At 41.0% G+C, this 23,311-nt stretch overlaps 1 protein-coding gene across 1 annotated transcript; it reads left to right on the forward strand.

Moving 5' to 3' along the window:
• Positions 1–5,179: 5,179 nt before the first annotated feature.
• LOC121769015 (SCARECROW-LIKE protein 7-like) lies at positions 5,180–7,076 on the forward strand. Its single transcript, XM_042165655.1, has one exon. It carries the CDS (start codon positions 5,348–5,350, stop codon positions 6,887–6,889), a length of 1,542 nt encoding a protein of 513 aa, XP_042021589.1. The 5' UTR covers positions 5,180–5,347; the 3' UTR covers positions 6,890–7,076.
• Positions 7,077–23,311: the final 16,235 nt, after the last annotated feature.

Here is a 23,311-nt window from a genome sequence, read left to right on the forward strand (position 1 = left end):
AATATAATAATAGATAAATGAATTAGAAACATCAAATTCACTAAAAAAATATATTTAAATTTCTAAACATGCTTTAAAATTTCTTGATGTTTATGTTTTATGTTGCATAAATCTCAAATATTAGTATTTGATCATGTTAATATTTGAGTTTACGCATATATCTCAAATTTATCATAATTAAATATTTTACATTTTATAAATATAACTAATTTTCACCATTATTTATTGGATTGATCGCATGTTAATTTTATCGGTAGCAACCCGATTAACCCGATGGGCTAGCCCGAAACCCGAGCTTTTAGGGTTAGGGCTGAACTTTTATAACCCGAAAAAATAACAACCCGATTAGCCGCACCCGATTGACCCGCAACCCGAATAGGGTTGGCCCGAAACCCGGTGGGCTGGCCCGATTGACATCCCTAGATACACCTGCAGACCTACACGCATAACAAATAGAGAAAGAGAGGAAGAGAGATAAAGCACCTGCTAAAGAGTAACAAATTGAGCCACCAAGTTGTTAATTCGACGGTGAAGAATGGAAGGGAATAGTGAATACTGAATACTGAATAATGTGTGAAAGTGAAACAATAGAAACGGTGATTTAAATACTAATCAATTGGTAGTAGAAGAGTCATCAACCGGAAGTGGAAGAGTCAGAAGATCATTAAAATTTAAAACTCACACATTTAATTTTTAGGGTTTTTATGCATAGCCCGAAAGGCTGACCCGGCAGCCCAGCCCGCCTAGCCCGGCATACCGATTGGGCTAGCCCGATTAGCCCGATTTCCTATCGGTTTATAGATTTTCGGCCCTAACCCTGTAAATTTACCGGTCTATTCGGGCTAGCCCATCGGGTTCGGGCTAAATTGACATCCCTACCCACAAAAATATGTGTATTTTCTATTTCCGTTCGTTCTATAAAAATATGGGCATTATTAATGGAAAGTTGTCATCAACTCATTACACATATACATCCATTTATTTACAACTTATACCACTATGACTCACCATTACAACTCACTAAACACTACTCCCTCTGTCCCAACTAAGTTGAGTCGTATTCCTCTTTGGAATGTCCCAACTAAGTTGAGTCATTTCCTCTTTTAACAAAAAACAAAATACTCAATCACTCTTACTTTATTCCAGTATCTACTTTACCCTCTCATTATTTTTCCTACTTTTTTACTCTCTCCTACTTTTCATAATAATTTCTTAATTTTCGTGCCCAAAAGTTACGTCTCAACTTAGTTGGGACGGAAGGAGTATAATAATGTGGGTCTCACTATCCACTAACAATATTTTAACTATCATTCTCCTCCTTTCACTTATTTTACTAATTGTGCATTAATTTCTGTGTAATTTCAAATGTCCATATTTTTATAGGATGGATAGAGTATAAAAAATGGGTCTCACATTTTACTTACTTTCTCGCTTTACTTTCCTTCCCAAAGTAGAGCAATTTTTTAAAACCGCGTCGAGTCACAATGAGTCGTTAAATGGTGGACGGCGGAAGTATATAAAATCACAAGCAACTATACTTATATTAATATTTTATATAATACTTCCTTCATCCTACGAGCATACATTCCTTTCTTATTTAGTCTGTCCTAAGAGCATCCACAATGGCGGCGAGCGGACCAGCTAGCCGATCTCCGGCGCTCGCCGTTTCGCTCGCCGAACCATTGTAACCGGCAAGCGCCATTTCGGCGAAAAAATAAGCGAGCGCACGCCGCCATTGCAGGCTCCGAACCGGCGAGCGATCGGCGAGCGAATTTTTTTTTTATTTTCGAAACACTATATATACGCGCTTTGCACGTCATTTTCATTCGCACCACTTGTTTTAACGAGTACTCTCGCTATCTTAATTTCTGTACAAGATCAACAACGTGAAATGGAGAACAACAACAAAGGTACTCCAATGACGAGCGGGTCTCAAACTCCCCCGGTACCCGTGGGAGGTGTATGGGGTCCGATGCCCGGGTACTACAACATGTACCCGTGGCAGCAGATGATGCCCGGGATGGCAGCCGGGGGGAGATCGCCAGGGGGGTTACCGGCGATGCCGGGGTGGGCACCCGGTATGCAGATGATGCCGGGGTGGGCACCCGGGATGCAGATGATGCAGGGAGGGGTACCGGCGACGCAAGGGACGCCGGGGGGGAAACGTCTATCGCCCCAGTTTTGATTTTTCGACTGCTTCTTCGTACACATCGACCCCAACGGAGGCGCAGTTCACGCAATATGAGACTTTCTCCTTAGAGGAGTTGGGGTTTGATCTTCTCGGTGTTCCGGAAACTCCTGTTCAAACGGGAGAGAAGTGCGGGGTCCGGGCCCCCCAAAGGGGAAGGGCAAGGGGAAGGGGAAGAGGGTCGGCGAGTCGTCGCAGCCGGTTGAGGACGACTGCTCGGTACGGAGGAGGTGGATGGATGCGGAGAACGTCGCGTTGTCCAAGGCGTGGGTGAGTGTTTGCGATGATCCCCTCACTTCGAACAATCAGAGGATCGTCAACATACGGGCCAAAATAGCAGCAGCCTACAAGGCATTTTGCCCGGAGGGGAGTCCGCGCAACGGGGAGGAGTGCCGGAAGGCGTGGGACCGAATCAGGGCTGGGGTCTCCCGATTTTCGGGCTTGTACGCCAACGCCCTCCGCATGCAGAGCAGTGGCCAAACGGTGGATGACTGCAGGAGGATAGCGGAGAAAGACTTCCCCAGCCCGGGTTGTATAAGGAGTTCACCTACTTGAACTGCTATGAGGTGCTGAACGACTTCGAGAAGTTCCGGGCAGGTGTCGACGCTGGCTGGCCGAAGAAGCAACGACTGAACTATACCGGTGATTACAGCGGCAGCAGCAGTGGTTCCCACGACCTCCCCGAGGGTGCTCAGGAGCTCTCGTCCCCTCCATCGTTCGCTCCCCTAACTGGCCCGGTTGGTCAAAGGCGGGCGCAACGGGAGTCGAGGGGGGCACCGGGGGGTCCCAGGAGGTCCAGTCGACATCCCCCCTTGGCCAGTGGACAGAGGATCTCAAATTCTTTGCGCGCCAACAAACGCGTGCTCAGATGGTCAAGATCTTAGCCGATTGGAAGGCGGCAGAGGACCCCGAGGAGAAGAGCTTTCTTCACGCATTGCTCGTGAGCATGCGTGACGATTAATTTAAATAATATTATTGAATTTTCCCGCCACTGTGGCAAGGGTCGGACGTCCCGCTCGGATGTCCGAATTTTTTTTTTTAACTCTATATATACGGCTCGTTGAACTTCATTTCATTTGCACCACTTGTTGTTAACAAGTTTCTCTCTTCTTTTACTACAAATTTCATTTCTACTTTTAATGGAGAACGATAGGAACTCCCGGCCACGAGCGAGTCGCAGACTCCGGCGTTTCCCATCGACCTGGAGGGAAACGTCAGCGGAAATGCGACAACGGTTCCGGCAATGGGACAGATGGGTGGAATGGGTGGAATGATGTTCCCTTATATGTACAATTGGATGGGACAGATAGGTGGTATGATGCCCAGGGCAGCCGGGATGGGGGGCATGACCCCAAATATGATGATGCCGGGGGTGGGGATGGGGGGCATGACCCCAAATATGATGGGGATGGGTGGGATGATCCAGGGGATGATGCCGGGGATGATGCATGTGGGAGGGGGTGGCAGGGGCCCTGAACCACTAGCGGACGATGTCTATCGGCCGGTTGTGGATACGCAGTCTACTGATACCCCTTCCACTTATGTTCCGGATACTCAGTTCACCGGCATAGAAACTTTCTCTTTTGAGGAGTTGGGGATATCTCCAGTCAGGCAGACGCCCGATGATGTGGGCGGGGGCAGGGGGAAGGGACGTGGCAAGGGCAAGGGGAAAGCCCCAGGGTCTTCCTCACGAACGGTGGCAGAGGAGGAGGATGAGGAGGAGACGGGAAAGAGGACGATCTGGAGCCAGTGGAAAAGCGTCGCGCTTGCGAAGGCTTGGGTTGCAATAGTCGAGGATCCCTATGTCGGTGCCAACCAGCATATTGACAGACTGTGGAATCGGATCGCAGAAGCCTACCACACACACAAACCGGCTGGGGCGAAGCGTCGCGTTCCCGAACAGTGTCGGAAACAGTGGGAGCGGTTGAGGCCTAAGCATAGTCGATTTGCTGGCCTCTACCAAAACAACCTCCGCCAGGCAAGCAGCGGTATGTCCGAGGAGGATGTCCGGAACCGTGCCTTTGCTCAGTACCCTGACAGAGCCTTGAAACTCAAACAATTCGACCAGTGGGATGCCTTTCTCGTGGTGAAGGATTCCCCAAAGTTTTGTGGGGGAGTCGAATCGGGCTGGGCGAAGCGGACGAAGATCAACGCTTCCGGTGAATACAGCAGCAGTGCTGGTTCGCACGAGCTCCCGGAAGCCGACGAAGTGTCCCCGCTACCGCAATCAGACTCTCGCCGTCGTCGTCGCCCGGTTGGGCAAAAGGCTGCACAGCGGAGGGCTAGGGGAACCAGCAGCGGTAGCGGGTCGTTCGAGGTCGAATCGGAGGCCCCCGCTCCCCAAGAAGATATCGACCGCCTCGCCCGCGCGCAGTTAACGACAAGCTTGGTCCGGACCATGCGTATGTGGCATAGCACGACCGATCCGCTGTACAAGAGGATGCTGAAGGATGTCATCGATGGATGTCGGCGCGATTTGGGGATGCCCCCCATTGGAGATGATGGCGCCGAGATTAGCGGATGGGACGACGGGGGCGGCACGGGCGACGAGGACAGCGCGGAGTGAGCCGGGGATGTTGGATTATGTATTTTTCTTTTTTTGAATGACTATGTATTTTGCTTTTTTTCTAACTATGTTTTTTTTATGTTTTATGAATATGTATTTTTGCCCGTATTTTGCTTTCCCGTATTCCGTGTCAAAATTATATTTCCGTTTTTACGTAATTAAATTATTGTGATTTTTTTTATTGCGGGATGTCCTAGTGGGAAGGGCGATGGGAAGGGCGGATTGTGCAGGGGATGTCCTAGTGACGTGGCAGTGGGATGGGAAGTCCTAGTGACGTGGCAGCAGGTGTTTTTGGGATGTCCTAGTGGATGTTCTAGTGGGATGTCCGTCAGGTGCTCTTAAAATTTGCATCCGACCAAGAGCGACGAGTACTAGTATAAATTAAAAACAAGCATTTAACTGTAAAATATGTGATGACAGTAATTTCAAATCAGTCCTCATCTAGTCCACAATCAATCAAGCTGAATTCCCACTGCTCCACTCTCTCCTCTCTCTCTCTCTCTCTCTCCACTGCCTCTGAGCGGTGCCCACTCTACTATGTGTGAGCTTCTGAAGAAGAAGCTCCCAACTCTCAGCAGCAGTGCATAATCAGAATGGCATACATGTGTACGGACAGCGGAAATCTAATGGCGATTGCCCAGCAAGTCATCCAGCAGAAGCAGCAACAAGAGCAGCAGCAGCAGCAACAGCACCACCACCACCACCTCCTCCTCACCCCCAACCCCTTCTGGCCTCCCTCCTCCTCCTCCTCCTATGACCCCTTCCCCCCTCCCGACCCCTCCTTCCACTTCCCCACCCTCGACCACCCCTCCACCCCCTTCCGCCTCTCTGACGAATTCGACTCCGTCGAGTGGATGGAGACCCTCATGGCCGGCGCCTCCACCGACACCCAATCCGATTGGCAGACCTCCCCTCTCTACCCCTCCGACCCCTTCCCTCCCCCTCCCTCCGATCTCATCTTCTCCGACCCCCCCTGGGCCCCACCTTCCTCCGATCCTCAATCCAACCCCTCCAAAGACGACCAATTCCCCATTTTCTCCGCTCTCATGGACTGCGCCCGCCTCTCCGAGTCCAACCCGGAAAACGCCGTGAAGTCGCTGATCCGCCTCCAGGACTCCGTCTCCGACCACGGCGATCCACTGGAGCGCGTCTCCCACTACTTCTCCGAAGCCCTCTACAGCCGCGTTTACCAGAAAACCTCCGCCTCCGCCGCCGCCGCTACTTCTGCTGAAGAGTTCACTCTATCCTACAAAGCCTTCAACGACGCCTGCCCTTACTCCAAATTCGCCCATTTAACCGCAAATCAAGCCATCCTCGAAGCCACGGAAAAGGCTACCAACATTCACATCGTCGATTTCGGCATTGTGCAAGGGATCCAATGGGCAGCCTTTCTGCAAGCCCTAGCGACCCGACCCGCCGGGAAACCCAAAAGGATCCGGATTTCCGGCATACCCGCCCCGGCCCTCGGCGATTCCCCGGCGCCGTCGCTGCTAGCCACCGGAAACCGCCTCCAGGAATTCGCCAATCTGCTGGATCTGGAATTCGAATTCGACCCGATCCTCACCCCGGTTCACGAGCTCACGGCCTCGAGCTTCCGGGTCGACCCGGACGAGGCCGTGGCGGTGAATTTCATGCTTCAATTGTACAATTTGCTCGACGAGAGCGACGACGGCGTTGAGGCGGCGCTGAATCTCGCGAAGGGATTGGATCCGTGTGTTGTCACATTGGGGGAATACGAAGTGAGCTTGAACCGGGTCGGTTTCTTGACCCGTTTCAAGAATGCGCTCAAGTACTACATCGCAGTGTTTGAGTCCCTCGAGCTGAATCTGAGCCGGGAGGCCCCGGAGAGGATTGAGCTCGAGAGACTGCTGCTCCGGCGGAGGATCGCCGGAGTGGTGGGCCATGGGAACCGGAAGAGGGAGAGGATGGAGGATAAAGAGAGGTGGAGGGTTTTGATGGAAGGCGCTGGTTTCCGGCCGTTGGCGTTTAGCCATTACGCGATCAGCCAAGCGAATATACTTCTATGGAACTACAGCAGCAGCGCGATGTACAAGCTTGTTGATTCTTCGCCGCCCGGGTTTCTGTCGTTGGCTTGGAATGAGGTTCCTCTTCTTACTGTGTCTTCGTGGCATTGATCGGATCGTCGTTGTTTCATGCCCTTTGCATAATCTATGATTTGTTGCTTGGTCTAGTTTTGCCATGATCTAAAAAGTGTTTAATTTTGAAGATAAATGTTAGTCCAATCTAAATGTATGGAAGATAGACTCTAGTATAGCTTGATAGTTTTGAAACTATGTTGGTAATCTCATTTTGTTCATCTCATTGCATCATGAAAATCCTTTATTGATATAATTAGTGCTTAATTTCAAGATATGCAGTATTTTTGGTTGGTTTTAGGCTGATTTAGCATGGGATTGGAAAGATTGTAATATTGCGTATAACTATTAATTAAATGGTGGTTATGTGATGTGATCCTTCCTTGTTTCCTTACTTACAACTAACACCCACTCCACTAGATGACTCAACTCTTGGCTTATAGGTTGTAAGGAAACGACTTACCAATTAAGTTGTGTTTCGTCGTCAATGTTATCTAAAGATTGTTGATGTAATAATCGGTCTACCAAGTCTAGTGAAAGTAGTAGATATAACTAAGGGGGTTGGGGGTAGGCTCAACTATAATATGAATAATTATTTATTTATACACAAATCATATTACTCAATAAGTGTTTATTCTTATCTATCAAGAATATATTCATAAATAATAATTTTATTTATATAAATTATACTACATCTATAGAATAACAACTTTATACAAAATCATACTATTAATCTACTACTAATATATAAATATATAAACTATATTATACCACTAAACAAATCATTTCTTTAGTTATCTATTTTTATCATTATTATACCAATTATATTAATTGTTGTTTTTTCACATTTTAATCAATATAATGAGAAAAATTAGCAACATACTTACATTTAAATTCAATTATTTGAACACGTCCACATTCTATAAATATACAAATTATTAGCAACATGCAACATTCAAATTTAATTAAACTATTCTAGTTGATGCTATTATTATCTATAAATTTGTCTTAGAAAAAGAATCATAACAAAAATAAAGAGAGTGGCGGCTAATAATAAAATGTAGTAAAAAATAAAGACAAGTAAAAAACAAAAGAAAATTTTGTATCCCACATTGGAAAAAGATGAATGAATGATCTAAACATATAGTTATAAAAGAAACTTCAACATATATTGTCCCACATTGAAAGTGAAACAAAAACTATTCAAGGATGTCTCTATAAAAGAGAAACAACCTAGAATGGTTTCATAAATTCGCAAGCCCATCAAATATATATGGGCTATTATGAATTTCTTGTATTCATTTATTTGTAAAAATTGTTTTTAAATATAAAAATCAATTTTTATAAATAATTTTTTTTTTAAATTTCGGTTGAACCGGCGGTTTCCGTTTCGCATTTCGTTGAACCTGAACCGGACTGTGTGAACTGCCGAACCGTCCGGCGGTTCTAAACCGCTGCGCCGGTTCTGGTTCTGGTTTATGAACCGGCGGTTAACTGCCGGTCCGGTTCGATTTGTGCATGCCTAGTTGGGGGGTTCTTGGATATGGACTTGTTTTGAATTATTAGCCACCTTATTGTTCATGATTATGAAGTGATCAGAGTTAGGGGACCTTGTGATGGTAAGAGTATCCACTATATGGCGGATGTCCCTAATAGCCCCGTCCCTTTTTTGTCCACAGCTCCAGTTTTTTGTCCGCGCCCAAAAAAAATGTTTCCGCCACTGTAGGCGGACACTTCCAATAGCCCCGAAATTTTATAACCAACTTTTATTTTAATTTTTTCGTTTATTTTAAATCAATTATAATTACAATTATCGGAATGTAAATAATTACAAAACGAGGTATAAATTGGGACCGAATATTAGTAAACAAATTGAACCGAATAAAAAAGATGTATAAAAATAGGTACAAACGTGTACTACCCCTCTTTCTCTCTCCAAAAACGTGCACTACCTACTCCTTCCTTCCTCCTCCTTCCTTCTCCAATCTCCCCCTCTCTTACTAAAAATGTCGAAAATAAAAAAAAATAATAAATAAATTCTGTCGGGGCGCCGGCGCGCCTATCGCCGGCACACTATAGGCCGGCGCACCTATAGGCGCGGCGAAAGGCCGACCGGCGCGTCCTCGCCCCTGTTTCGCCGCATGACCATCCGCCCCCTTTTTTTCGTCCGCCCCGGGGCAGACGTCGCCTGCACTATAAGGCGCCCCGGGATCGCCGCCGCCGGAGCTATAGGCGCGGCGGTCCCATAGTGGATACCCTAATGACATGTGCTTGACTTAATGTCCTTTCATTCCGGAAATTTGGGTAAAAGGAGATGAAGCGTGAACCATATCTGTATAAATGTAGATTGATGGTGTTGTAACTGATGGAGCTTCAGCTTGTTTTCTTCAATAAAATCTACAATAACATGAGATGTAAAAAAAGTGTGAAGAGTATTAGAATGTGAGGAATGATTTTCATCTTTGGTTTATCCATAATTGTATGATGACAGATTTGTTAGGAAGGACAAGGCATCCTTACTGGACACAATGTGTTCTAGTAACAAACATGAACTGTGATAACTGATAACTGACATCTTTTCGAAGAAGGAACTAATTTACTTGTTTTCAACATCTTTTCGAAGAAGGAACTAATTTACTTGTTTTCATTAGGAGGAATGATATGCTACATCTCTTATGTGAGCTCCTTATGTAAGCATCACTCTCATTTGACGCATGTATAACATTGTTTGTTTTGATTTATATATTTAGTTTAATTCTAATATATTATAAAATGTTCTTGAAATTTTTAATTTCACAAAATTCATAAAAATCAAAGCTCGATTTGCTCGTTTTCTTAATTTATGCTAAACATAGAGAAAACGAGAAAATCGAGCTTTGATTTTTATGAATTTTGTGAAATTAAAAATCTCAATAACATTTTTTAATGTATTAAAACTAAACTAAATAGATAAATCGAAACTAACAACATTATACGTGTTTCAACCACTCCTAAATAGATAAATCGAAACGAACAACATTATACGTGTTTCAAACAGGAGTGGTGCTCACGTAAGGAGCTCACGTCTGATTATATCACTGAACGTTTGTAATATATTGGAATAATAGTAAGTTTGATGAGCTCGACAATCATTTGTTTTCTTTTATTACGCGTGCCATAAATTGAAAAAGTATAACACGTACTACCAAGTTTGTGTTTATGGATCAGTTCTCACTACGTGAATTTCTTGATTGTTTATTTTGGATATACCTATTAGGGCGGTCGAAACGGGTAGCGGATATCGGAAATCCCTCAACCCGACCCGCTACCCGCCGGGTATCGGGTACCCGTTACCCGACGACAATGAGAAACAGGGTGGGATTGGGAAGTTTGTTTTAATTTTTGCGGGTATGGGTATACCCGCTCCCCGCGTGGGTATACCCGTTATTTTTAGGGTTAGGATTTTCAAATATTTTATTTTAGTTAATTAGTTTCAAATCTATATATAATCAATTTATATTAAACTTTTGAATGGTGATTTAATTATAGACATGCTTGATGTTTCTATCATATTTGCTTATTTGAAATTTGGATTTGCATTATATTTCATACGTACTCATATTATATATTTAAGAGATGAGAAATCACCGTATTTGTGCATAGTTAATAGTTGGGAATTATGTAAATACAACATGTAAAAAAAATACAAATCTAAAATCATAGTGTAGCAATATTGTCTTAATGACTAGCATTGATGATGAGTGAAAACTAAAAGCATAATAGTCCTACCATTGAATAATATAATACACAATTCAAATTATGTCTGCGGCCCGATGCGGGTATCGGGTTATCCGTATAATTATACGGGTCGGGATTGGGTAGTATAATATTGATGTTTTCGGGTACGGGTACTCGCAAAATCGGGTTTGGATACCCACGGGTACCCGTTTCGACTACCCGAATACCTATATTACAGTCAAATGGAAACAAAGATAATTGTATGCATCTACCCACGATTAGTGAGTGATTTGAGTGCTCTTGCACCAAAATAGGAGGCTATGTTATATAATAAGTACTACTTGAACTAAATTCTTACTTTTCGAACGAAATGCTATCAGACCGTGTTCATCCTAATTTATGGGCAGTGTCAAATGTCAAATAACACACCTGCCAAAATGGATGGCGTACCGTTGCAAACTCGTTGAATATGACAAACCCAATAGATGAGAGGAGGTGATTTAAAGGAGAATTGGTCGTTATCAGTTACCACCGATCAAATTTAGTTTTTCCTTCGAACTTCAAATTAATTTATAAAATCATGAATTCTATGGATTGGTTCAATCATAGCGAATTTTTTAACATAATTCAAATCTACGTGACGTTTCAATTCTAAACATAAGTGGGTTAATGTTGGAATGTTTAACTTTATTTTATATAAAATAATAGCTTGTTTGTAACCGCAAGGGTTGTGGCTTTGAGCACAACAGGGGATCCAAACCCGTGGTGGACACAGGTGGAGGAGGTGAGGGCTTATGCCTCTTCCAAACCTTTTTTTAGTAATAAATTTCTACTGTAAATTTTTAAAAATTTGCAGAAACTATCTTCAAGCCATAATTTCCTAACATGACTCTTCGAGCATCTCCATCCCATGAGCATGGATGTGGGACTGGACCCACTTTTATTCTTTTTTTACTCCCTGGTCTTTCGCAAGAGCACAACACCCACATTCATGCTCTTCCGTAAGAGCATGCTCAATAGTCCTACTATTCTATTATTCAATTTAAATAAAAACATTTTTCCAATATTAAAATGCATTAAAAATACCCGAACTACTATTACAAATTAAAAAAAAATTACATAATTAAAATTCTAAAAATTGGAAATTACATACTTAAAATCCTAAAAAATAAAAAATACATAATTAAAATCCGACAAATTAAATATTACATAATTAAATCCAAAAAAATACATCCATAGAAATTTAAAGAAGACTAGCCTGATGAGAATTCTTGTCTTTAGAAGTCAATCCCACTAAACTACACTTGTACGCTTGACATGAAAAGTAGAGGCAAGCGGAGTCAAAGGCCGAGCCTCCACTAGCAAAGGGTATCCGCAATGGTTGTCGGAGAGCTCTTATCATTGCATGATGCGCATCAAATTGCTCAGGAGTCATCCGAGACTTATCGGCGCCGGTGGCTTGATACAAAATGGCCCACAACGAGTTGGTGGGGGGTGGAGGCGCACAAAGGGAGTGGGAGCCGGCGGTACGACTGGGGTCGTGGAGCAACGGCGGCTGGCCGTCGCCTGTTTCCTTCCTTGCGGCCGGCGTTGGGAACCGCTCGGGCCGGCATCAGGGCTATCCAAGTAAGCTCCGCCAAGCCGGCTTGCCACCTCGTCCTCGCCGGTGTCGGGTAGGGATAGCATCCTCGACCATTTGCTGAAGGAGCTGGAGGAGGATCGGATGCCTCCCTTACACTTCGGATGATGACGCACCTCCTGCCAAGTGTTGAGATTCTTGAATGGTTTGCAATGCATTGATTGGTAGGTCGACATGGCGGTCGTGATGATGTCGACCTCGCTCGTGCCGCTCCCTACCGATCGCTGTTCCTCGAGGTAATACCCCTGGAACTTTTAGATTTCTTCGTTGGCTCTTCCGATGAAATTGCGCACCATACTCTCATTGCGCTCCACCGTTCCAGCCGGTCGGCCAGTATTGTACCGGCAAGCAACGCGGAACCAAAACATGTTCCCGGTTTGGTTCTTGCCTACCTCCTCATCTTCGGAGATTTTCAAATAGGCCTTGAATATCTTCTCCATCTCCCCCAGAGTGTATGGGGTGCGGACGTTGGGGTCACTGGTACTGCCACGAGTACGGATACCACAAGCAGAAGCGCCGCGATTGCCGGAAGCGCCCTTCAGATTTTGGGACAACGGTGGCATCGAGGTGTTCCCTCCCGAACCTTGTTCGGGTGCCCACTCGTATTTCCCCGAGAGGGCATCTTGCTCGTCCACCGAGTAAGGCCGGTAGCCACCTGGTAGAAGGAGGGGGCGAGATATTCATATCTGGCTAAAGGAATGGCGATGTGACGAACCATTCGTGGTTCCATCTGTGTGAGTCACAGGGGTAATCACCGAAGCTGGACATTTTTGCAAGAGAGAAAGAGTGAGAATTTAGAGAGAAGTATATTGATGAGAGAATTGTTTGGAGTAGTGTGGTGTAATATTTTGGGTTGAAATGGGGGTATTTATAGCTGAAAATGTGAATTTTGGGGTAAAAAAAATGAAAAATAAATTAAAATTGGAGAAAAAAAATGGATATATTTTATTGGGAATTGGAAAATTATTATTTTTTATTTAATTCTGATTTTTTTATATTTTTCGAAATTAAAAAAAATGAAAAATAGCCAACGGCATTGTCGTTGGCGAATCACGCAGCGACACGTCAACCAACTCTTCGGCACAGCGGTGCTCGATGCTAAGTGCAGGGACATGCCGGCGACAAGAGCACAACAGCGAGTAGGGTACTCGCCGCGCCGACAACACGGTGTCTGCTCTTCGCATCGAGCATATATTCGGATGCTCATATGATAATGACCCATAATTTCATTAACTATAAGCAAATTAAACATGCATACGATTCTGACAGGTCTATCTTCATGATCTCTCACAAATGTACGCGAAGGAACCGATGAAAGTCCTAGACGTCACACCTGTCTAGTGCAACTGACACGTGGAAGCCACATAATGCATGCACGTGCTATACGCCAACTCACGTGATCTCTTGTTATACACGTATAAAATCAGCTATTGTAAGGTTGGTGAAATATAAGAGAAGTATGCTTAATGCAGTGAAATTAGCGAGATCGCTTCACCAAAAATCTCTCACCTCATTTCCTCTCCCAAACGCCAATCACATAGCCCCGTCTTCTGCAATACGATTCGTGTCCATCAAAATGGAATCGCACAAACAAAAACAAAGGGAGCCTGACTCCAATAAACAGACTGACTCCGAATCCAAATCAGTGTAAGTTTATGCATAATCTGTTTATAAAATAAGTTGATTGATAGAGCTAGTACTTTTCCAGTTGTATACGAGTCTGTTTTGTGTTATAAATAGTTTAGGATCACTGCAATACAATTAAAAAAACCCATTAAAATGCAATTGAGGACGTTAAATTGTGTTTCTAAATTTACCAACGCCGCTTCAAAAAATATTCTTATTTTTGGTGTCCTAATTAAATTTGGAGGACGCCAATGGAAGTGTCTAAAAAGCAAAAGATTAGATTAATTTGTCCTTAATTTAGGAACGCTTACATTATTAAATAGTGGTTATTTTTAAAAAATTTCTAAAGCAAAATAATTGCATTCTAATTTGTGTCCTTAAAAGGGAGTAGCAAGTTTTTTGCAAACATGAGATTGGTGAGTGGGGTTGATATGTATGTATTTTGATGTGATGAAGGGAGTCGATGTCTTCTTTTGGCGAAGGATATGCGACCCGTTCGGATGAAGAGGGGTTCGGTGGAATCTATGGTGGAAACCAATACGTTTCTAAGGACGGAGAGGAGAAAGATTTCGAGCATAATCAAGGAAGCCACGTCAAAGAGAAGGAGAAAGCTCGACACCAAACCAGCGCAGACTAAGTGCAACCACTCTTAATTAATTTCGGTTGCCTGCTTTTGTAATTGTGTTTTGGTTTTGGAGGATTCGTGTTGGACTACTACTTAGAATGCTCCTTATTACACTTATCAAATCGCTGAAGATGAAAGGAGACATGTATAATAGAAGTTGAGATAAAAAATAAAAAATAAAAGTTGAAATCAAGATTTATCTTTAAAATTGAGATTCACAATTAAGATGATCACGGGCATCTTGGCCAGTTGGGTGAAATAATAGTAGTATGTATCATCATGGCTAGTTGAAGTGGTACATTCATATTGTAGAGAGTTGAGGTTGGCAATTGAAACATAAAAATGAATATAATAATATTTTACATCGGTGTACATAAAGAGCTTAATTAAATATATAAGTCTCATGGGCCTCTCCTCTTATTACCAATTGGTTTTAAGATGGAACCCATGGATTTCTATCATGGTATCAGAGCGGGTCGCCGACTGTGGGTCATATTTAACTGACCCAGCAGTATATTTAGACTGAAACCGAAAAAATGACTGACCCAGCAGTATAACTGGGCTGAAAATTTGGGCCAGTGGTCCAACCGATCGGAAAAAAAATTGGGTCGATTGTCCAATCGATCATAAAAAAGTTCAACCCCTCCAAGATTCACCTTGAAGGGTTCGAGGGAGGGTGTTGGCAATTGAAACATAAAAATGAATATAATAATATATCACATCGGTGTACACAAAGAGCTTAATCCAATATATAAGTCTCATGGGTCTCTGCTCTTATTACCAATTGGTTTTAAGATGGAACCCATGGATTTCTATCAGTTGAAATGCCGTATACATCCCCAATCCAGTGCTTAGAACAACAACAATAATGGAGTAATAAATTATTCCAAAATAAAATCATCGGAGTTTACATACCCAATGCCTCCAGCATCTTTTTGGCTTTGTCGAGATTCCAGTTCCGAGCTTCCAAATATCTCCTCAAGCATGCATCGGAGTAAAACTTTAAGCTGCGACCAGAAAGTGGACCCCTGAGCTGTTTAACCTGTCATCAAAGATATCACTTTCTTTACTTAGTTCATAGCTGCTAAGAGATGATTTAGTATTTTTATCCTTATAATTAGAATTTCGACCATACCCTTTCAATGTAATATGAATAAAACAGAATAAGATCAAATAATAAAGGAGTTTAGGGTATCCTAAATTGAAGTCCCTGTAACTAGACTCCCCTAAAAGATAGTGTAGCAGCAATGAAATAGTAGGATGATAGGGACCTGATATTCTATTTTATCCCGGAAGGGAGCTGATATTCTCTCCGTATATTTATTTAGTTTATTTATGTTTTAGTATTATTTAGTTATTATGATTTTATTTACTTTCCCTAGTAGTTAGGATTTGATTTGCTTTGATTTACTTTCCTAGTTTATAGGAGATCTTTTTGTACCACACATATTATAAATATGTGTGGAGTCTTTCAATATTATTAAGCAGAATGAAGAATTAAATTATTAATCTCATTCTCTCTTCTGGCGTGAAAACGCCCCCTAGAACCTCAACTAGGGTTGTTCTCTTTTTCTCTCTACAAATTCACTCAAATAATTCCTCCGATAGGCTAAACCCTATCAAATTGGTGCTTTCATTAGGTTCTCATCCTCCTATTGATTTCTACCACCATGTCTGTCTTGCTGTCAAACTCTCCTCCAGACTCTCTTCCTCGGTTTTCTGGTGTTAACCCCGTGAGGTGGATTTTGGAAATTCATGAATATTTTGATTATCACTTGTTCTCTGATGCTGACCGTCTGTTTTTTGTGAGATTATTTTTTGACCATCTAGCATCTGCATGGCTCCACGAGTATCGACGCTCGAATCCTAATTGCTCATGGCAAGAATTTCTGGATGTTGTTTATCATAACTTTGATGAGGATGTCATTTACTTCGCAGAGACGAATAAACTCTTCAACAAAATTATGGAGGCAATTGGATATTTAGCAAAAAAAGAGGTCATGGCTAAAAAGGAGGCCACATCTGATTCTATCATCGAGCCTGTTGCAAAAAACGATGATGGGCCGACAACAAATGGCAAGTCTGACTCCATCATCGAAGAGATAGTAAAAATTGATGACGAATTGCCCCAAAAGCTGGATGAGCCAATGGTTTTGGTGGAAACCAAATCCCATAGCCCAAAAATCACTGTTGTCATCATTGGTTATGTCACTGAAGTCGTGGAAGAGATCTCATGTCCAAAGACGGTTTATGCATCACTCGTTGTGGTCCCAAACGATACAATTTTGTTTGCAGACGAAGATCAAGATAGCAACAAGGAGATGGAAGATTATTTTTCTGACTTCCACCTTGGGGGCAAGGTGGTTTTCAATGGTGGGGGAGTTAATAGGGACCTGATATTCTATTTTATCCCGGAAGGGAGCTGATATTCTCTCCGTATATTTATTTAGTTTATTTATGTTTTAGTATTATTTAGTTATTATGATTTTATTTACTTTCCCTAGTAGTTAGGATTTGATTTGCTTTGATTTACTTTCCTAGTTTATAGGAGATCTTTTTGTACCACACATATTATAAATATGTGTGGAGTCTTTCAATATTATTAAGCAGAATGAAGAATTAAATTATTAATCTCATTCTCTCTTCTGGTGTGAAAACGCCCCCTAGAACCTCAACTAGGGTTGTTCTCTTTTTTTCTCTACAAATTCACTCAAATAATTCCTCAATAGGCTAAACCCTATCATAGGACAAGAGGAATAAAAAAGTCATCTTGGGTAGTTTGTTGGGAATTAAGTTACTTGACGGATTTGGAAATCAAACAATGTCAAGAGAAATTTTGGTTGATCAATGGCAAACGAAAATGCGAAATAAACATTTCTCCACGTTATTCAAGTTTGTTTGTTACCTTTGCATCTCATTCTGCTGTGTCAATCTCCTGTGATTTTCTCCTAAACATGTTAACTGCCAAATCAGATAGAAATGTGAGAAAAGCAGAGATGAAATACAGTATTACATAATACATTCTCCGCCCACCAAAAGTGTACAACATTAAAGATTTAATGAAATAGTTTAGATAAATATTTGGTTAAAATTGAATCTCGATTTATCGTTCTTTTTACCATCAAAATCAACGGCTCTTTCTTATTCGTATATTAGTAGTTTTGATTACTCACTTATGAACCTAATAAGAATACAGTATATTTATACTCCTATAAAATATGAAATAAAAAAGAATTAAGAAAAAAAAGAGATGAGTTCCTAAAAAGTCAAACCATTTTCTTGCATCTAGCTAATGAGAATAAATTTTTAGAGAAGTGATAAGATACCTGATTGATTGATTATTAGTATTATCTTTATTACTATGATATTTCTAATTCTACATTGGATGTGAATTTAACAAATTTAACTTAAAAGTGAATATTACTCCACTAATTATACTTGATCTAAAGAAAGAAAAAAAATAAAAAAGTGTTAGCTTTTTGACCGTTTTGGTTATGATTACAATAATATGCTTAATTAAATCAGAGAGGAACGATGGTTTATAGCAAAGCAAATGAATGAAGCATTTCCGTTAATCGCATCATATAACAATGTTTCAGATCAGGCAGAACAATTAATCGCACAAAAAAAACATGAAAAGGAAAAACAAGTGAATAATCATCAAGAGAGAGAGAGAGGATAAGCCAATTTAGGAACTAATCTAACAAGGAATTCAACTAAAACAAAAAAACAAAAAGAAGAGGGAGGGGAGAAGATGTATTACCTTGAAAAGGAAAAGGTGATGGAAAAGCAGGTGTACTTGTACAAGAGCAAAGAGAAGAAAGAATTAACAGAGGAGGGAACATCTTTTTAGGTCCACGAACTTTGTCAAAGTATCATTTTAGGTCCGTGAACTTTGAAAATATCATTTTAGGTCCGTCAACTACATTATCATTTTAGGTACTTTTTAATATTTTTAAGATTTTTTGCCAAAAATGCCCTCAATGCCTTGAGGGGTAATTATGTCAATTTAGTTTGATGGGCGGTCTGACGCGGCTACAATAAGATCAGCTTTTTAAGTGCTTTGACATACTTATGCACTTTGTCATACCGATGAGAGAAAAGAGGGAGGTATTTCTTCTATTTACTCAAAGAATTCATCCATGTCTCTTTCTTTCTCACATTTTCCCCCATTCCTTCTCCTCCCCTCTTTCTCTCTAATTCGGAATATCTTCTAAAGTTTCTACATGTCGACCACTTCTACAAATAGATGTCACTGGTTACGCTTTAAATATGTTAATTGTTTGTGCCGTGAACAGGCAACCCTTAAAATTGCCGCAGATTCAAGGAGGCATTCGCACTGAATGTTATATTTTGTTTGCGAAGAAAGGAAAGAATGGTGGGTGCTCATTTTTCCGGTGGTACTAGGAAGTAACGTCTCTAACGCAAAGATGCAGCGGTGAAGGAATTGTCAAAATTGCCCTTTGAAGGTCTTAAGGGCATTTTCGTCAAAAAAAAGTTCAAAATACTTCAAACGATATTAACTTATAGTTGACGGACCTAAAATGATATTTTTAAAGTTCACTGACTTAAAATGATATTTAGGCAAAGTTCGTGGACCTAAAAATATGTTCCAGTATCTTTAATTTCTCAATACTTTATCATCTCTTATTTTATTCTCTCTTAATTTCTTTACATTTTTCATTTCTTACTTTATTCTTCTTTTATTTAACTCACTTAATACATTTTTTTCTTAAATCGCATGACGAAAAGAAACATTTCCACTACTATAGAACGGAGGGAATATTTGTAAATTTGATAAAAATGAATTAAATGAAAGAGCTAGGCTGGCATGTATGAAGGCTAGGGTATTGACTAAGATGTGGGAAGAGCGTAATAATGTGGTAGGAAAAATTTTAAGCTGAGCATGTTTTAAAAAATTTAGTATACTATTATTGACATACTATTTTTTTAACTCGAAATTCATATTTTGCGAATAATTCTTCACGTATGAATGTACTCCCTCTGTTCCGGTTAAGATGACTCATTTCGTTTTTCGCACGTGTTTTGTAAAAATTATACTTCCTTCGTCCCATAATAGGAGTCACTCTTATTGCGGGGTACGAATTTTAAGAAATGTAAAGAATACTGAGTTGGAAAAGTTAATGGAATATGTGACCCATTTTTTTATATTGATTTTATAATAAAATGTGAGTGAAATGAGTTAATGGAATGTGAGACCTACTTGCCATTTATAGTAAAAAGAGGGGGAATGATCCCCTACCGTGGGATAAAACACAGCACCATGTGCTGCGGTACTAAACGACGCAGTTTTACATAAATTACATTAGTTTTATTCAACTAATAAACGCACCAACACTGATTACTTCTTTTTCATTTGCCTCTATTTTTATGTGTTTAGAATAATTTCATCTTCTTCTTTCACTACACTGTTATCTACTTTTCTGAAAACAATCTAATAAAATAATATTGCTACTTGCAACTATATAATTTAATATTCTAGAACCCCTAGGTAATTCAAAGGATGTTTTTGCTGTGTACTAATCAAGAAATTATTCCAAAATTAATACTACTTCCATTCATGATTAAATGTCTCATATTTAATTGACACGAGTTTGAATAAATTTTTTCTTTATAAAATAAAGTGGATAGAAAAAGTTGGTGGAACATGGGCCTATTTTTATATACTTCCTCCGCCCCTCTGGCATTTCCTTTCGGTACGGGATTTAAGAAAAAATGTTTTAAATAAGTTAAGTAAAAAAGGAGAAGAAAGTAAAAAAAGGAAAAAGGTAGAGAGACGAAGAGAAAGTAAATTACTTTTTGCCAAAAAAAGAAATGACTCGGCTACAGTGGGACAACTCAAAAAGAAATACGACTCAGCTACACAGAGACGGAGGGAGTATTAGTTTTATAATAAAATATGAGTAGAATGAGTTGGTGGAATATAATGTCCAATTACCAAATATAGTAAAAGTGAAATGAGATATTTATTGACGGACGGACGAAAAAGAAAAAATAAGACATTTAATGGCGGACGGAGGGAGTAGCTTCTAAAAGATCTTCGTCCCCAAATAATATGCACTTTGGATTCAGCACAGATTTTAATGCAAAATTGGTAAAGCAAAAGAGATGTAGAGAGAAAAAGTAATTAAAGTATTGTTAGTGGAAAATGTGTCCCGCCTCATTAGAGAGAACAGAGTTTCCAAAATTGAAAAATGCATATTCTTGTGGGACGGACTAAAAAGAAAAAAGTGCATATTCTTATTGGACCGCGGGAGTAATTATTTATATGTTTGTTGCGTCTGCACATACAATTTTGATAAGAGTTACATGAAATATTGCGACATGGAGTAGTTTTCTTTTGCATTCTTGAGAAAAATAGATAACACTGTAGTGAAAGAAAGATGATGAAATTAATTAATATAAATGTTGGTGCGATAATTAGTGCAATAAAACTGCTGTAATTTATGTAAAACTGTGTCGTTTAGTACCACAGCACATGGTGTTGTGTTTTATCCCACGGTAGGGATCCTTCCCCTAAAAATGAAGTGTGACTCTTGAAACAGACCAAAATGACAAAGTATGACTCTTATTGTGGGACGTAGGTATTAATAAATAGTTAAAGTGGATGAAAATTAAACTAAAAGAGAGAATAATATGGAAGAGACAATCTTCTACATTATTCTCTCTCTTACTTACTTTTCCTCTATTTTATTTACTATGATTTTTCTAAAACACGTGTCAAAAATGAAATTGATCATCTTAAATGAAACAAAGGGTTCATTTTTTATCATCTTAAATGGAACAAATGGAGTACAAATTATGATGCATCTAATTTGAAAGAGGCTCAGCAGGTTTTAACTAGAATTTGTTTATTTCAAGTTAAAATTTATTAACTATAATAAAAAAAATTAAAACAAATTAAAGGCAAAAAAATAATGTCTCCACTTTTTTATTTACTTTTTTATTTTAGTTTATCCCACCCATATTAACTATCCTATTTTCGTTGCACCACTTTTGGAGGGAGTATTTGTTAGGGTGTGAAAGAAGATAAAGTGCTTATAACTCATTGATTCATGCCAATGAATCATTATAGTGTAAATAAGTAGAGTAGTACAACTATTATTTTCACCGTCGCAATATTTTTGGGCATTTGTTTAGAAGAGAAGGTTAATTGAATAATTTGGTGGTCCATCGCACAAATTTTATCCAAAAGTAAAAACAGATTCTTCAACTATAGCTTGTAATCTCTAATTTTAGTTTCGAAAAATGAATTATATAAGAATTCTAATTTGCATATTTTTGTTTCTATTTTTAAAATTTGAAATTGATATAAATTGAAATTAGGCAACGACTTGTTGATCAACTTAGTAATGCATAAGAATCTCTGTGTGGGTTTTTGATACGAGTATATCTGTATAATATTCTCATATCTCTATTATTTTATATATTATTGATTTAGCATATCTTTCATATTTTTCTTGATCACTAAGTTAGGTTATTAGGGAGTATTATGAAATAGGAGTCTTTGTTATCTTTTAAATCATTCATTGAAGAAATACAATTTATCCTTTTTATCGTCTTTTACTTTTCTCTGCAATTTACTTTATCAAAAACTCTAGTTGAACGATAGTTGGCTGCTCGGCGGGAGGATCCCGCGAACGAACCATCATCTTCTCCGCGATCTCACAGTTATCTCTCGATACGAGTTTACTCGTATCATCTGGTGCTTTCATCGGTTCTCATCCTCCGCATTACCATCGTCTCTACCACAGCCACGCCTCTACCACAGCCTCCGCATTCACCGCTATCATGTCACAATCAACCCACGTTTTGGCATCGCAGCTTGAGCGGATAACAGCTGCAATCAGCAAACTAGAATCCTCACTTACCACTGCTGAATTTCACAGATTTGTAGCAACACAGGCAACGCCGGTCCCGATTCCGGCACCACCCTTTTGCGCTACAGGTCCCTCTTTGGTGTCCTATCCGCACCCCGAACCTGACCCTCCAGATGCACCACCGTTGTACGATGCCGCAATGCCACCGTACCTGCCAAATTCGAATTGGAACCTACCGCCGCCGAACCAACCATCGCACCAGGTCCAACCAAGGCATGCAACCGGCTGGGACCCTCCGGGCAGCCGCAATCCACTGGATTCCCCAGCCTATGCCCACCTACATTATGGCTACGACTCAGCTCTAGATTATAATCCGGCACCTTACCAACAACAACGCACCCCATACGCGTACAGTCAGCCGGGGCAACAAGATCGTGTGTGGAGCTACCAGCTGCATCGCCCGAGCCTCCCACCACTGCCAATAATCAAGACAACATCGTGCCGGGGCCCACCGCCACAAGGCGATCCCTTCGGACCCCCACAATTTGACCAGCATCAGCCACTGTCGTCGCCGATGGACCGTCCTAACTGTTGGGACCCACCGGGACAGCAGGGATACCTGGCGTATGAGCAACCACCCCCCTTCGGCTGGCCGACGCCACCACCAACGCATATGGAGTCCCTTGACCGTGTGTTTGTCGAATTCCGGCCGCAACCACCACAGCTGCACCGTTATCAGGGTGAGACGGAGGAAGATGGATGTTATGGTGATGACTTTATTCACGCACATTCGCCACAACTTGACGAGAGTTTGGATGCTTATGGGTGTGGATATGCGCATGAATTGAGAGAGCAAAAAGAAGTCGACTCTTCTCCATCGAGTTTAGTTGTGCAGATTGGGTATTCATGTGCTGGAGCCAGAGATTTTGACTGTTTTTCTGAACATGGGATGGTGAATGAAATGCTTTGTGATAAACTAGAAATGAAGCTTTCAACATACTCTATATCAGAGA

Source organism: Salvia splendens, chromosome 15 (assembly GCF_004379255.2).
Source record: "Salvia splendens isolate huo1 chromosome 15, SspV2, whole genome shotgun sequence".
NCBI classification, from domain to species: Eukaryota; Viridiplantae; Streptophyta; class Magnoliopsida; order Lamiales; family Lamiaceae; genus Salvia; species Salvia splendens.

What these genes read in the sequence shown, in the direction of transcription:
- LOC121769015 (XM_042165655.1), top strand. Translation starts at nt 5,348, where the DNA reads ATGGCATACATGTGTACGGACAGCGGAAATCTAATGGCGATTGCCCAG.